This window comes from Erithacus rubecula (assembly GCF_903797595.1).
Source record: "Erithacus rubecula genome assembly, chromosome: 1".
Lineage (NCBI taxonomy): Eukaryota > Metazoa > Chordata > Aves > Passeriformes > Muscicapidae > Erithacus > Erithacus rubecula.
Genome location: NC_136658.1, coordinates 110,378,154 through 110,393,038, shown reverse-complemented (window position 1 = coordinate 110,393,038; position 14,885 = coordinate 110,378,154). Strand labels below are relative to the sequence as shown.

General features: G+C 40.4%; 2 protein-coding genes across 2 annotated transcripts in view; one reads left to right on the top strand and one right to left on the bottom strand.

Annotated features, from left to right (window-relative positions):
• The window catches only part of SIM2 (SIM bHLH transcription factor 2), a 54,435-nt gene that overhangs the window by 3,489 nt on the left and 36,061 nt on the right, over positions 1-14,885 (top strand). The window contains exons 3-5 of the mRNA XM_079312438.1: positions 4,201-4,283; positions 6,718-6,807; positions 13,024-13,132. Coding sequence (XP_079168564.1) covers positions 4,201-4,283; positions 6,718-6,807; positions 13,024-13,132 — 282 coding nt within the window. The remainder of the gene's footprint in view (positions 1-4,200; positions 4,284-6,717; positions 6,808-13,023; positions 13,133-14,885) is intronic.
• The window catches only part of SETD4 (SET domain containing 4), a 242,220-nt gene that overhangs the window by 209,040 nt on the left and 18,295 nt on the right, over positions 1-14,885 (bottom strand). The window lies entirely within an intron of this gene.

Here is a 14,885-nt window from a genome sequence, read left to right as displayed (position 1 = left end):
AAAATCAAGGCGAATCGCAGCTATTTCATCCGATTGTCACACGCGCTCGGAAAAGGTTCGTTAATGATTTAAACAAATAAATAAAGCGCGAGGCGTGAGTAATCCCTTTTGGAAAGCCAGCCCCTATTGTACTAACCACTAATAGTGACATTAAAGGTCTTACTAAAACAAAAGTGCTTTTTTTAGGGTTTTCCTGGGGCCGTTCCCAGGCGGCGGGAACCAGTGCGGGGTCGGGGCGGGGACGAGCAGCGGGGTCGCTCCGGCCGGAGGGGAGGGAGGGAGGGAGGGAGGGAGAGAGGAAGGGCGGGGGTCACTGCCGTGGGTCTGCCCGTGACCTCCCCGTCTGTAGGACGCCCGCTTTGGGGCCGCTTAACACGATCTGGTGGGTTGGGCTCGGCGGGGAGAGCCGGGTTTGTGCGGGTGTCCTTGGGGGCAGGTTTTTTTTTTTTTTTTCCTGTCAGTTCATCCTTTTAAAAAAAATTTAGATTTTACTTTTATTTTTATAAAATAAAAGCCTTGATCTTTACCCCCGTCCTCCCCATCGCCCAGCCCTCGGCGCTGAGCCCGCAGGACGGTCCCGCACATCCCTGCCCAGCCCTGTTCCTTCCCAAAACCCCTTGATCTTCCCAGAACCCCCCTGACGTGTGGGTTTCCCCCCTCTCAGAGTTTTCCCTGGCCGGGCCTGGGTGTTCCCCGCTGGCTCCGGACCCATCGCGGCCCCCGAGATCCAGCGGTGCCGTCGGGGCTGGGATCCCTCGGGGACTCTCCGGACCGAGGGAGGCACAACCGCGCTGGGGAAAACCCAAAAACCAGGATTGGCAGCGAATCCCCCGGGTTTGTCTTTATCCCCATGTTCCTTGTGAAGGGTGGGGAGAACAGCCCAGCAGACACAAAGAAAACACTCCCAAGTTACAGGGAACCCGATACTGAACGTAATACATGGCTAAGTAATTCTTTTAGCAGAATCCCAAGCTGAAAAGCTACCGGGCTTTCAAATGTGTGTGCGGATGAACTTCTGTATGCCGAGAGCAAAGGTGGGAGTTGTTCCCAAATATTTCTAGATCTTATTACAGTTTCGCTCACCCCGCTTCCCCCCTGGAAACTGGAAAATACACAAATGGTCCAAAGTGAGTGCTGAGGTACTTCGGAAAGCAGCCAGAGGTGTCAAAAGACGGAGGGGGAGGAGGGGGATTTTGGCCGTGTTTGCCGCAGGGAGCGGGACGCGTTTGTACGAAAATCCCGCAGTGTTTAAACGGCAGAAGCAGCGCGAATTTTGGGATGTTTGTAAAAAAAAACCCTCTCTGATTCCGGGCCGGAGATGTCGGAGCCGGAGCTGCCTCCCGGTGCCCGGAGGGGTCCGGCGGGCACAGGGGCCGCTGCTTTGCCGTGCCAGGCATCCCGGGCCGGGCACGGGCCAAGGGGGGGACAGACACCGCTCCAAGCACCAGGAAAAGCAGGAGAAAGGCTCATCTCGCCCGTGTTTGCGGCGGCGGGGTGCCAGAAAAGCAAAGGTTGAGCCTGGGACTGAGCCGCGGGCAGCCCTGGGCCGTGCCCCAGCCCAGCCCCGGCTTTCCAGGCTTTCGGCTGCCCAAATCCCCCCAGGGTCACTGGATCTGGATGATCCCTGACCCTCCAGCACGGGAAAAGATCCTCGCTCAGAGCCAGGTCACCCCCACGGGTGTTCCCAGCATTTGTGGGGATGATGCTCCAGCTAGTAGGGAATTCGCTCTCGGGGCCAGGTAATTCCTGCTGCGAGGGGACATCTGAAAATGTTCCCTTCCAAATGTTCCCTTCCAAATGTTCCCTTCCAAACGTTCCCTTCCAAACCACCCTTCTGGTGGCACAGCTCGGGTGGGACCCCCGGCAGCATCCCCAGACAGGGCTCGTTCCCATCGCAGCAAACTCCCATCCCGAAGGAGCGGGGCAGGAAAAGCTCTCTGTGTATCGGCAGCGATTTTGGCCTCGCTCCAGGCCAAAATTTGTGCTTTATTTACTGGCCAGGCAGGAGCAACCCGGCCGAGCCTATGGTATCCATACGTTTACAGGAACGCGTTTGCAAATCTCTCCGGAGGAGAAGTTAATGGGCGTTAGTCCTTTATTCGAATGTAAGGTTTTATTCGTTTCGTTTTCACCTTTAAAGCGATCTGCTGGTGGATTAAATGATAAAATCACCGGCTTTAAAATAAGCTCAGACGAATGCCAGGCTGATCCACCGAACGTGTTTACGTCTGATGCGCGCTCGCCATTGCGACTCCAATTTAAAAGTCCAAAAGGAGCAAATCTGAGCAAGCGACATTATTTTTTTTTTTTTTTTTTTTTATTCCGGGCTAGGAAAGAACCTCAAAACTCTTGCAGATTTTGGGATGCTGTGAAAGGACAGGACGGAGCCAATTGTCTCGCACGGGTGGGGCAGAGACGCGGGTCGCTCTTGAAGAGTTTCGTGAGAGCTCAAGGAATAAATCTGCCTCGTCTTTTGGAATGGAAGAGCACAGGGCAGCTTTTATACCGCTGTGTGTGACTCTCTTTGTAGGTTTGCAGTCTCATATTTCGAAATTTGTAATTAGTGAATTGAAATAAGGGCAAACCCGGCGGCACAGGGACAGACTCTGGAGTTTGCATTTGTGGCCGTCTCGGGAAAGAAATTGCAGGATGATTCGGCGGTTCCCAAACTTTTTCTCCCCAGAAACGAAAAAGCATTTCAGCAGAAATTACATTTTTTTTTGCCGTGTCTCTGAAAGTTTAGGAGCTTTTTCCAAACGGTGAATTGGGAAACAGCGGAGAAAAAAGAGAATTTTCGTTTGGCTCTTCTGAGCAAATCTCCCAGTGCTTCTTTCAGAGCAGGGAAGGTGTCATTCCCTTCCCGCTGCGAATTCCCGGGATTTGGAGAGACACGGAGAGACGGACACGGGGTGGGGATGCAGACCCCTCTTTTTTGGTGCTGCTACTGCCTTGGGACGGGAATAATGAGGTGTCAGGGCCAGTCGAAGTCCCCGGTGTCCCCTGCCTGGCTCCTTAGCGCTTTCCCGGAGGGAGCGGGACATGGAGCAAAGCTCCGGGAAGGGAATAAAAACTCGGGGGCCGCCTCCTGTCCCTCCAGCGGGAGATCCTGCCCATCCCAAGGGATGACCCAAGAGCGGAGAGAAATCCCCCCATGATTCCCAGACCGGGTTTAAGTGGTCAAAGCACAAATGAATCCGTGAAAGCGTCAGGACGGGTGCTGGGAATCACGGAGCTGGAGTTCAGGGCGGGAATTTCTGCCAGTTTTCCCTCCCGTTCCGGAGCCGAGAGTAAAGGAGATTTCTTTGGAAGCACCTGGGCGGCGGGAGAGCACCGGGGGAACACGCGGGTCTGGGTTTCACAGTGGGGCATCCACGAGCCGGGCCGATTGTGGAATTCCAGGCTCCATGCAGAGCCACCGGCTCCGGGCTCTGAGGCCTCCCAGAAACCCGGGGTTTTCTTTTTTCTCCAAAATTGAGGCACCAAACGGATGCGGATCCTTCCCTTCCCCTCCATCCCTCGCGGGCAGTGTCCCCTCTGTCCCCAGGTGCCCCCAGCAGTTCCCGGCTCTTGGCTGGCACTGGTGTCGGCTTCACCGGGAGCTGCTGAAAGCTCCTTTTCACCGAGGAATGGAAAAACAAACAAACAAACAAACAAACAAGCAAGCAAACAAACAAACCAATCAGTGCAGAAAGCCCAGCCCAGCCGCCCCTCCTCGCCCCGAATCAGCTCCATCAGAAACTTTGCACTGGCCCCGAGGCGGGGTCGGGCTATAGGGTCAGACTATAGGGTCGGGCTATAGGGTCGGTGCCGTCCGTGCACAGGTGAAATCGGGGCAGTTCATCTCCAATCGAGCTCTGGATCTCTTTAATCTCCTCCTCCTTGGCCACCTCAGGGTGACAGGAGCAGGGACAGGGACAGTGACAGGACGGGACCGGCCCGGGGGCGATGGGAGCGGCTGCGGCCGCGTCCCCGGAGGATTTTCGGGGAGAGGGAAAGCGCATCCGCGGGGATGTTCTGGTGCGGAAAATGAACAATTCCCTCCCAAAGCCTGTGTGGAAAAGGGACTCAGCCTTTCCCAGCTCCAGGAGAAGAGGGAGCACGGGCAGCGCAGGGGGACAGCATGGGCTCCGATTTCTGCTCAAACCAAATCCTGTTTTGTTTTTTTATTGTTGTTGTTTATTTGTTCGGTTCTTTTTGCAGGTCTGGGCGACGCCTGGGGACAGCCGAGCAGGGTCGGGCCGCTGGATAACGTGGCCATGGAGCTCGGATCCCACTTGCTCCAGGTAGGGCACGCCTTCCTCCTCCTCTTCATCATCATCTTTTTCCCCACACCACGACCCACCCTCCTCCTTCTCCTTCTCCTTCTCCTTCTCCTTCTCCTTCTCCTTCTCCTTCTCCTTCTCCTTCTCCTTCTCCTTCTCCTTCTCCCTCTCCTTCTCCTTCTCCTCCTCCTCCTCCTTCCCCTTCCTCACCCCTCATCACGACAGGAGCTTTCATCTCATTCCCTCTCTGGGCTGGGAGAGCAGAAAACCAGAGACACCAACCACTTATATTCTAATTATTTATTTTTATACCCCTTTGATAATGGAAGAAACAAGAGGCGCTCTGAGCGTCTCCCAGCCCTAAAAACTTGAGTCAGAAGTGCCGGGGGTGTCCCCAGGGAACCTGGGAGGGGAGAACACCTGGATTGGATCTCCCGGGGACTTTAACATCTGGAAATTCCGCTGTTCACAATCCCGGTGATCTGCTCTGGAATTCCTCTGAATTCTGAATTTAAGAAGGGGCAAGCATGCCAACAGGAGGGGGGGGAAATTGCGTTTAACTTTTTTTTTGTTTTTAATACGTGAACTTCACGTTTCCTCCCCCGATTTTAAAGAGCCCTTAAACATTTACCGGGCGTGTTTATTGTGGGAGGTGAATTCCGGTCACAGAGCTGGGGCTGTTCTCACTGCCTCGCTCGGCCGGGGCTAAAAAAGAAAAAAAAAAAAATCATAATTTTAATCAGAAAATCTGTTCTGCCGTGGTGCTGCCGGCCCCGACCTTTGCAATGACGAGCGCAGTTATTTATTTGTTACCACAGAGGATCAGCCGCTCTCCTGCCGGGAAAAATGAGATTTTTGGGAGGCACTGACATCACCCAGGCAATGGCAGAGCTCAAAATTATCTCCTGCATGATCATTTAATGTATATATTAAAATACAGTCCCGATTGTATAAATTATTACTCCTCCTCCTGGCTGTTTTGTCTGGCATTAATTGAATTCCAGGCAAATAATTGGATTTAATTTACACCAAATTAATTGAATTTGCACCAAATTAAATGCTGACCACCTGTAACTCTCATTTTGCAGCTCAGTTATTTCTGAATGACGAATGCTAAAGGTTTTAATAAACCCACATTTATTGCAATTTTTTTTCCCCACGTGAACTTTCACCCTCAGTGTTCATTACTGTACATGAAATTTTGGGATGTGCTGCAGTAACAGCAGCATTGACCCAAGTTTATTAATGATACAGGGTAAAGCAATTGCAAGACAACAATGTTTAAAGCAAAGTTGTGGCTAAAGCTGCAATAAATTATTTCCCATTATAATATTTCTACAAAATGTAATTTATGCTTTTAAAAAATGGCAAAGAGTAATCTGATTTCAATTATATGCTGTAGAGTCATTAGTAAGCCAGAGAATAATTTGGAATATTTTCTTATTGGGGTGGCACTAGAGGTGCATGAAGTAGACAGAATTTTATTGCTTCTCTTCCAATTCAGTTATTTTAAATGGATTAAAACAGGTGGTTGTTTCACCTATGTACTGTAAAAATTACTTTTCCTCTTCCAAATACATTTTCCAGAGTTATTCACTTGTGTGAATATTCACTGATATTCACATGCCATGTGTTGATCAAAGCTTTCTATGCTGGGTAGAGATAATGCAGATGTTTTGCTGTCAGCTACTTTTGAAAAAATGCCTGAAATTGGACACTGAAAAATCAAGGACCCCCCAAACTGAGAGGTTTTGTGTCCAAATCATGACCAGTTTTGGCTGAGCTTTACCACAGTATTTCTTTTTTTTTTCTCATATAAATAATATCTGACTAAATCAAACTTCAGTTTTTGCACACAGAAGCAATATTGGCCTCCCAGCCAACATCCTGTCAAGGAGAATTTGTAGGATTGAATCTCAAGTTTGTGTTGGTTGAGGTTTACAGACTGCAAGGATAAAATTTTATCACACTCAGAGATATTTTTGATATTTTTTTTTTTTTTTTTGAAATTCACATTGTTCCAGAGCAGAGAGCTCTCTTTTCAGAAATATATTATTGAAAATGTAGCCAAATTTCAACATTGCTCGTGGTGCCATTAAATAAACTGCAAATAGCAGTGAGCTGGATTTGCCAATTTTGCCATAAAAAATGGCTCATGTAGGATTTGATTTCCCCCTGATCACCACAGAGCTCAGGATTTGGGCTGAACACTAAAAAAAAATCCTGAATCAACAGCAGAATATTCCCTGAAAGTGCAGCAGCAAATCTGCATCTGCAGGGGAATGAGGTGGATTTTATACCCTGAGTTTAAAGGAATAAAAACAGATAAAAGATCCTATTCCCTCAATTTTATTGTTTAAATCAGAAATCATCCCCCTTAATATATTATTTATCCACTATAAATGTTTTAAACAGATTTCTTGCTGCTCACCCTGTGCATTTCTCTTGATTTCAGACTTTGGATGGCTTTGTTTTCGTCGTGGCATCTGATGGTAAAATCATGTACATTTCTGAGACAGCATCTGTGCACCTTGGCCTGTCCCAGGTATGGGGGTGGGCTCTGACATCTAAACTACAAATAAAATTAAACTGCTAAATACAAATTTGGATCCTCACACTGGTGCTTTGCCTTTATATAAAGTCTTTTTTATTTTATTTTATTTTTATTTTATTTTATTTTATTTTATTTTATTTTATTTTATTTTATTTTATTTTATTTTATTTTATTTTATTTTTATTCAAGGCTGTTTGAAGCTTTTTTTTTTTTTTTCTTTTCCCTGAAAACAGCTTTGGTAAAATACTCAAATTTCCTTTCCTTGCCACCACATCTCCCTGTCTTTATATCTGTTCTTGTTCATTGTATTTTACTCCTCATTACCTTTCAGAAGGGCCATAAATAATATGATATTGCAAATTGCAGATGGAGGCAGGGCCTGAAAGCCAAGTGTGGTAAGGCAATAGGGCTGAAATAAAACTCAGGATTTGAGTCTGGGAGTCTTAGATTGTGTCAGATATTGAGGCTGCCTATGAAAGGGAGAGGAAATCTGATGTGGAACAGGAGTTTTATGGTAAATGTGCTGGAGGAGGAGGAAAAATAATAAAATAAATAAAAAAAATAAAAAAAAAAAAAAGGAATAGGGGGGCAGATTTATGAGTGTTCACATGGAATTCAGGGTAGTTTTTCCTGAGTTTTTCCAGCTCAGTGGTCTTTTCAGTAAAGCATTTTATATGGTTGTGATAGAACTCATAAAACTCAGTTTACTACTGTTCTGCACCAGAAGTAGGAGGGGGTTTTATGTTTTTTTTTTTTTTCTCTTAGGTGGACATTTCTACTTTTTTTTTTTTCTGCCTTCTTGGGATAGGCACAAAGGGCAAAGAGTCTGAATTTATTGTAGAAATCAACTTTCCATTCCTTTGTCTGTAACTGGAATTCACTGGTAGCACCTGAGCTAAAGTTGCCATAAAAAAATTCCTCATTACTTTCAGCAAACCCTGGATGAGACTTGTAAAAAATTGAGGTGTTCAGTTGTGTATCAATAAATAAATAAAATGAAATTAAGACTCAACAGCAGAGGGGATGAAGGAGAGAGAGAGAGGAGAATATTCTGAAAATATCTGTTAATTTATCCTGTGGCTGTTCCAATAAACAGAGAGGGGGGATTTAATGGGGATTATTTGTGTACTTTAATTCTGGTAGCAATCAATACTTTTAATTGAAAAAAAAAATTGTGGAGTTCTTTGGATGTGTGTTTATGACAGTGATTTTATGATTAGTGACTATGAGAGAAAACAGAACTCAAGAGGTAGAGAAAACAAGGAGATAAACCCAAAAAAACCCAATTTCTAAATTCCTGTTTCTCTAATATCTTTAGAAAAAAATAATTTTGGGAATAAATAGCCACCATAAATACTTTTTTTTTTTTTTTTTTTTTTTTTTTTTTTTTTTTTTTTTTTGACTCAGTGTTATCCAATTTTTGGAGAAATTACAGAATTATGTGATAAATGGGACACTAAACAGACTCTGTCATGTAGGAAGAGGGAACTGGCAGTGTCATACAAATTTCAATCCTATTTTAATTTTAATCCTATTTTAATTTCAATCCTCCTGTTCATCTGCACTGACTGAATTCCACGTGCATGGAAATATCTATAAATTCTTAGTGCAAGAGGTGCTGAGGAAAATCAGAATATTTGGTCAAGCTGCTTTTTGGAGGCAGCTGAACCAGCAAAAATCCCAAACCTTCCACTTCAGCAGAGTGAACAACTGAGCTTGGAAATTGTGGGATTTGAAATTTAAGGAACTCCCAAAACTCAAAAAATTCACAGTGCACAGGGTTTTATTTATAAATTAGACCCTCAGTTAACAACTCATCCTGATTTATCTCCAATCTGTTCTTGCTCTGCCCCAATATTCAATTTTTGAAGGGATAATTCTATTTTTGAAGGGATAATTCTATTTTTGAAGGGATAATTTTGTTTTGCACTAATTTTGGGCTGCTCCCACTCCCCAGAATATGAATCCATTCAATCCTGGGAGAATTCCTGGCAGCTCCCAGGCTCTCCAAAAGATTTCTAGTTCCCACTCCTCTGGAAATCCCTGGGATTTCTGCCACTGACATCAACAAGGATGGGATTGGAGGAGCAAAATTCACCCAGCCATAATTCCACATTTTATTTCCAAGTGCCTTCACAGAGCTGCAGCCAATACAAGCTGAGAACAGAGTGGTGGTGATGGTAAAAAAAAAAAAAAATCTCTTTAGAGTGACCACAGAAAGATATTTTTATGAAATAATTTGACAATTAACTAACCCACACATCAATTCCCAATTCCAGTGCCATTTGTTTAAAGATATATATATTTAAACTAAATAAAAAAGGCCATTTAAAAATAATGTTGCAGATGATATTTGGATGCTTGCTACAGTGGCCTTTATTTTTTGAATTCATTTCAGCAGGAAGAAAATTGGAGCTTGAGAAAAAATTGGGCTGCCTAAACCAGTCCCAAATTTAAAACCAGCGTGCAGGATTGTTTTTGAGCATGGCTTTGTCACAGAAACAAAGGTTCTAAAAAATCCACATCTTCATTTGTGGCCCTGCCACTTCATTTGTGGCTTTGGAGTTTTGATTTGCTCCCAACTGGAGCAGGAAAAATTGTAAATTTTGCTGTAAATTTTCTTCTTCTTCTTCTTCTTCTCCTCCTCCCAGACAATTTCTTGCCTCTTTTTTTTCCATAGATAACAAGCAACTTCAAATTCCCTAAATTTTTTTTTTTCCTTTCAGAGTCCAAAGACAGAAAAAGGAGAGGAAAATCCTCTTGTGAAACAATGTGCAAAGAGAAATTTTTATTTAATTTGAAGGTTTGGAGCTTATTCCAGCAGTTTTTTGGATTCATGAGGGAGCCAAGCTTCTCTTTGATTTTTGATAAATCTTGAAATATTTAACCACAAATATCTGAGTTTATTTTGCCTTCATCCAATGAGTCTATGAGAGGCAAAAAATGGAATTATTTGCTCTGGAATCCATCTGTTTAGTCCTGTGTGTTTATTAAAAATCATTCATTGGCTGGAAAAAAAAAATAATCTCTGAGTTCCTCATAAACCCCCTGTTAGTAGGAAATGCTGATATTTGGTATTTACAGCTATTAAAAACTGCATCAAGGAAGCTGCTTTAATAACCTGAGGCATGAGGTTTGAACTTTATGAATTGAACTCTATAATTTATTTTTTTTTTAAAGCTTTTAGGGTTTCTTTGTAGGCTCTGAAATGTACCCTGCCTGGTGGGGGGTGAGATTTTAAATTGTGGATCCATATTTTGGTTTTTGAGTCTGGCTTAGCCCCCTTCTCTTTGCTGGTGGTTTTCTGTTTTAAAGTCAATTTTTCAAGTCAGTTTTGTTGTACCTTTACCTCCTGCTGATTTTCCTGGGGTTGCAACTAAAACTACCAGAATAAAAATCTTTTCTGCCTTTATAACAAAGAAAAACAATCATTATTTCAGAAAGAATTTTAGGCTTGAATTTTAGACATAAACCCCGAGACAAAAAATGAAATTCTGGATACAACTGTGACCTTTGACCCTTTGAATCCTGTTTAAAAATGTGCCTTTGCATGAGAAATAATTTTCAAATAGGTGATGAGTTTGGGAAATGCAGGAGACATCCATTAGTTACACTTTTTAAGAGAAAACATCTCGATGAGTGATGAGGTTGGTCAGAGTGATTGGGGTTTTTTATATCAGAAAGTCTCTAAATTGAAGGGAGAGATCATCTGTGAATTAATTTTCTTTTTTTTTTTTCTTTTTTTTTTTTTTTTTTTTTTTTTTTTTTTTTTTTGTAAGGTAAATTCTCTGATAAAAATCTTTCATTTCAAGGGCAAAGAATTCAGGATAAAAAAAAAAATAAATCCCTCTTAGCCAAAGATAAAATAATGAGAAGATGGTTGTGAATGATGTTCCTCTTGGTTTGAACTCTGAATTTTGTCATGCTGTGAAAATTAAATATCCCTCAGCAGAAAAATGTTTAGATTTTTTTTAATGTAGGTGATCAGGATATTTCTAAAGATACCAATGGACATTTGCTGGATGTTTCCCCTCTTGTAATTATAAATAAAAAGAAACATTCCTTTTCCTTTCCTTTCCTTTCCCTTTCCCTCTTCCTTTTCCTTTCCTTTTCCTTTTCCTTTTCCTTTTCCTTTTCCTTTTCCTTTTCCTTTCCTTTCCTTTCCTTTCCCCTCCTTTTATTCCTTTTCTTTCATTTTTTCTCTCTTCTCCATCTTTCCTTATTTTTTTTCCATTTTTTCCCATTTCCTAACTCAGTGAATTTTCAGTCTGGTTACAATATCAGATCACTGTTGATGTGTTTATTTTTATTTTTTTTTTATTTTTGAAGGGAGGGGCTGCTGGAAAGGAGCAGTGGGGGAATAGATAGAAGGGGAAAAAAAACCAAAAATGAGTTAGCACAGCCCTGAGAAGGGACATTCCATGAATAATGCAGCAAATGGAAGGATGAGGAACATTTTCAGGGGAAAAAAAAAAAAAAAAGATTGCTTTGTTGGGGCAGACAACTTCATTTATTCCAAAGAAAAGGCAATCACACTCTCTTAGCTGGCTCTGAAGAGTTTAAAAAAAACAAAAATCACTCATAGCCTGACACTCACTGCAAACACAGAATGGCAACAGCCTCCTGCTTTTCTTCACCTGGAAATATTTTAATTTTTTTTTTTTTGAGATTTTTTACAAATTTAAAGCAACAAGACACCGATTGGGAAAATATTGGTATTTTTAAAAAAGCAGCATTTTCCTCCCTTTTTCCAGCTCACTGATAAGCAGAGGAGACACCTCTGATGTTAAAGATTTAAGAGTGATTTTGATGGTGGGAATGGATAATCTTTAAAATCTCTTCCAGCCTCAGTAATTCTATAAAACCCAAGAGTTTTCATCACTTTTGCTGATATCCAGAATTAGCAGTGAGATATTTTTATACCTAATGATTTGGCAATGGCAACAGCCTCCTGTTTTTCTTAACATTTAAATATTTTTAAAATTCATTATTGAAGATTTTTACAATATTAAAGCCAGGTGCAACTGATGTGGATTAATTTCTGTCTCAAAATCAAATAATCCCACAGCTCTTCCTGTTCTTCCCAGATAAATTCCTCATTTTCTGCAGCCTCATCCTACATTGACAAGGAAATTTAGTATAGGAATAAGGAAAATTATCTTCAATTTTGGTCCATTTATGTGTGTTTTGTATCAAATTTTGTGTGGCAGAGGAAATTAATTGCTATAAACCTCAGAGCAACAGAATCTCCTTTGGATTCCCAGATTTGGGGGAGATAAATGAAGGAAATTATGTTTTGTTAAGGGATTATTTATATTTATGTATAAATATTATATATATACACATATATATGATTATATTTATATTACTTATATTTATATTATATTATTTATATTACTTATATTTGCATTATATATTGCATATTATATATTATATATATAATATTGTATATTGTATATTATACATTATTTATTATGTATTACATATTATATTTATATTTATATTTATATTTATATTTTTATTTTTATTTTTATTTTTATTTTTATTTTTATTTTTATTTTTATTTTTATTTTTATTTTTATTTGTATTTATATCCAGTCCTGCAGCTTTCTGGGGACTTTTCTCAGGGGTTGGAGGGAACAGAGCTGGCAGGGGGGACACATGGACCACGAGGCTCTTTTTGATTTTTTGTGAGCAGTAGGAAAGGACAGGCAAAGTTTGATGCAGGAGAGGGAAAACACAGATATTAAGGGCAGATCTTGACTCTGTGTGGTTTTTTAGAGCAGTGAAAATCCACAAAAAATCTGATTTTTGGGTCCTCTCAGAGCCCTGGCCCTGCTGCTCCAATGGAATTGCTTGAGAGTTTCTGTCAACTTGGAGGAACATCATTTTTATTTTAATATTTGCCTTCTGGAGAGGCATTTCTACAGCTCTGAGTTTCCCTCCCATTTGTGGCAATTTAACATTTCTGCAGCTGCTCTAATTTATCACTTCATCCCCAGCTCTAACAGGAGCTCTTCTGTCCCTGCAACACCAGAAATTCCCACAAAAACCTCTCTGATATCAATCACTGCTGAGGAAAGAATTAATTCCCATTAATGGCCGGGATTTGGAAGATGCTTTTGATACACTCAGGTTTTAAAAAGGGCAGAAAATCACCCCCAGCTGCTTTTATTTCATGTTTTTGGGGTTTTTTTTTCCCCCCAGGTGGAGCTCACTGGGAACAGCATTTATGAGTACATCCATCCCTCAGACCATGATGAGATGACTGCAGTGCTCACTGCCCACCAGCCTCTTCATCCTCACCTCCTACAAGGTATTTGGGTTAAAAAGTTAAAAAAAAAAAAAAATCTGGGGTTAAAATACTGTGAGAAAGTAAAAAAAAAAAAAAAAAAAAAAAAAATCTGGGGTTAAAATAATGGGAAAAAGTAAAAAAGAAAAAATCTGGGGTTAAAACACCGTGAAAAAGTAAAAAAAATTAAAAAATCTGGGGTGAAAACACTGAGAAAAAGTAAAAAAAAAAAAAATCTGGGGTTAAAATACTGGGAAAAAGTAAAAAAAAAAAAAAAAAATCTGGGGTTAAAATATTGTGAAAAAGTAAAAAAAAAAAAAAGCTGAGGTTAAAACACCATGAAAAAATAATAATAATAAAAAAAATCTGGGGTTAAAACATTGCGAAAAAGTAAAAAAAAAAAATCTGGGTTTAAAACACTGGGAAAAAAAGTTAAAAAAAATCTGGATTTAAAACATTGCAAAAAAGTAAAAAAAAAAAAAAAAATCTGGGTTTAAAACACTGGGAAAAAGTAAAAAAAAAAAAACCAACCCCAAAATCTGGGGTTAAAACACTGTGAAAAAGTAAAAAGAAAAACCCAAAAACTGGGATTAAAACACTGGGAAAAAGGAATTAAAAAAAAATCTGGGATTAAAACACTGGGAAAAAATTGTTAAAAATCTGGGATTAAAATATTGTGGAAAAGTTTAAAAAATATGGGATTATGACACCGTGAAAAAGTTAAAAAATGTAAATCTGGGATTAAAACACTATGAAAAAAATTTTAAAATCCAGGATTAAAACACTGGGAAAATTATTTTAAAATATGGGATTAAAACATTGTGAAAAAATAAAAATATCTGGGATTATGACACTGTGAAAAAGTTAAAAAATGTAAATCTGGGATTAAAACACTATGAAAAACAATTAAAAATCCAGGATTAAACACTGGGAAATATTATTAAAAATCTGGTATTAAAACACTGTGAAAAAAAAATCTGGGATTAAAATCCCGTGAAAAAGTAAAAAAAAATCTGGGATTAAGACACTGTGAAAAAAAAATCTGGGATTAAAACACTGAGAAAAAGTTAAAAAAATCTGGGATTAAACACTGAGAAAAAAATATCTGGGATTAAGACACTGTGAACAATTAAAAACCCTCAATCCCTGGCTGAAATACAACAAATCCCAACCCAAAGCAATCCATGAAGCCATAAATTCATATTTTTCCTGTTTGAAACTCAATTAGGAACTCAAAAGTGCCATCCAGGATTTGGTGTTGTGTTCTGTATTGTAAATTTAATAATGCTTTTTATGCCATCAAACTTTAAACAGGTTTTTAATTTTAGCATTTTACTTTTAGTGGCTTTTTCATCTTTTTTTTTGTCATCATTGATGAGGTTGCAGAAATCTTGTGGTGGCCTGGTTGTGCATGGTGTGAGTGGGAAAAGAATTTTAAAAATCAAGTAATTGGGAAATTGAAGGATCTTTTTAATATTTTAAACCAAGTGTTAAATTCAAAGCTTGGACAAAAAAAAAACAGACTTGATATTCTCTACTGTAGGAAAAGCAGAAATGGGTTTGGTAAAGTAGTTGAGTTTAGAAAATCTCATTTTAAAAGGAATTTTTTGAGGGAAATCCTGTCCTCTTGCCTTGCTGTCACCCACAGGAATATTGACACCACCCTTGGTGTGTGAAATTGTCACCTCAGTGCTGCAATTACTGTCTCAGTGACAAAATTATTCTCATTTTTTAGTTGGTATTTCCTTGGGGGCAAGTCTTTGATCTTTTAAAAATC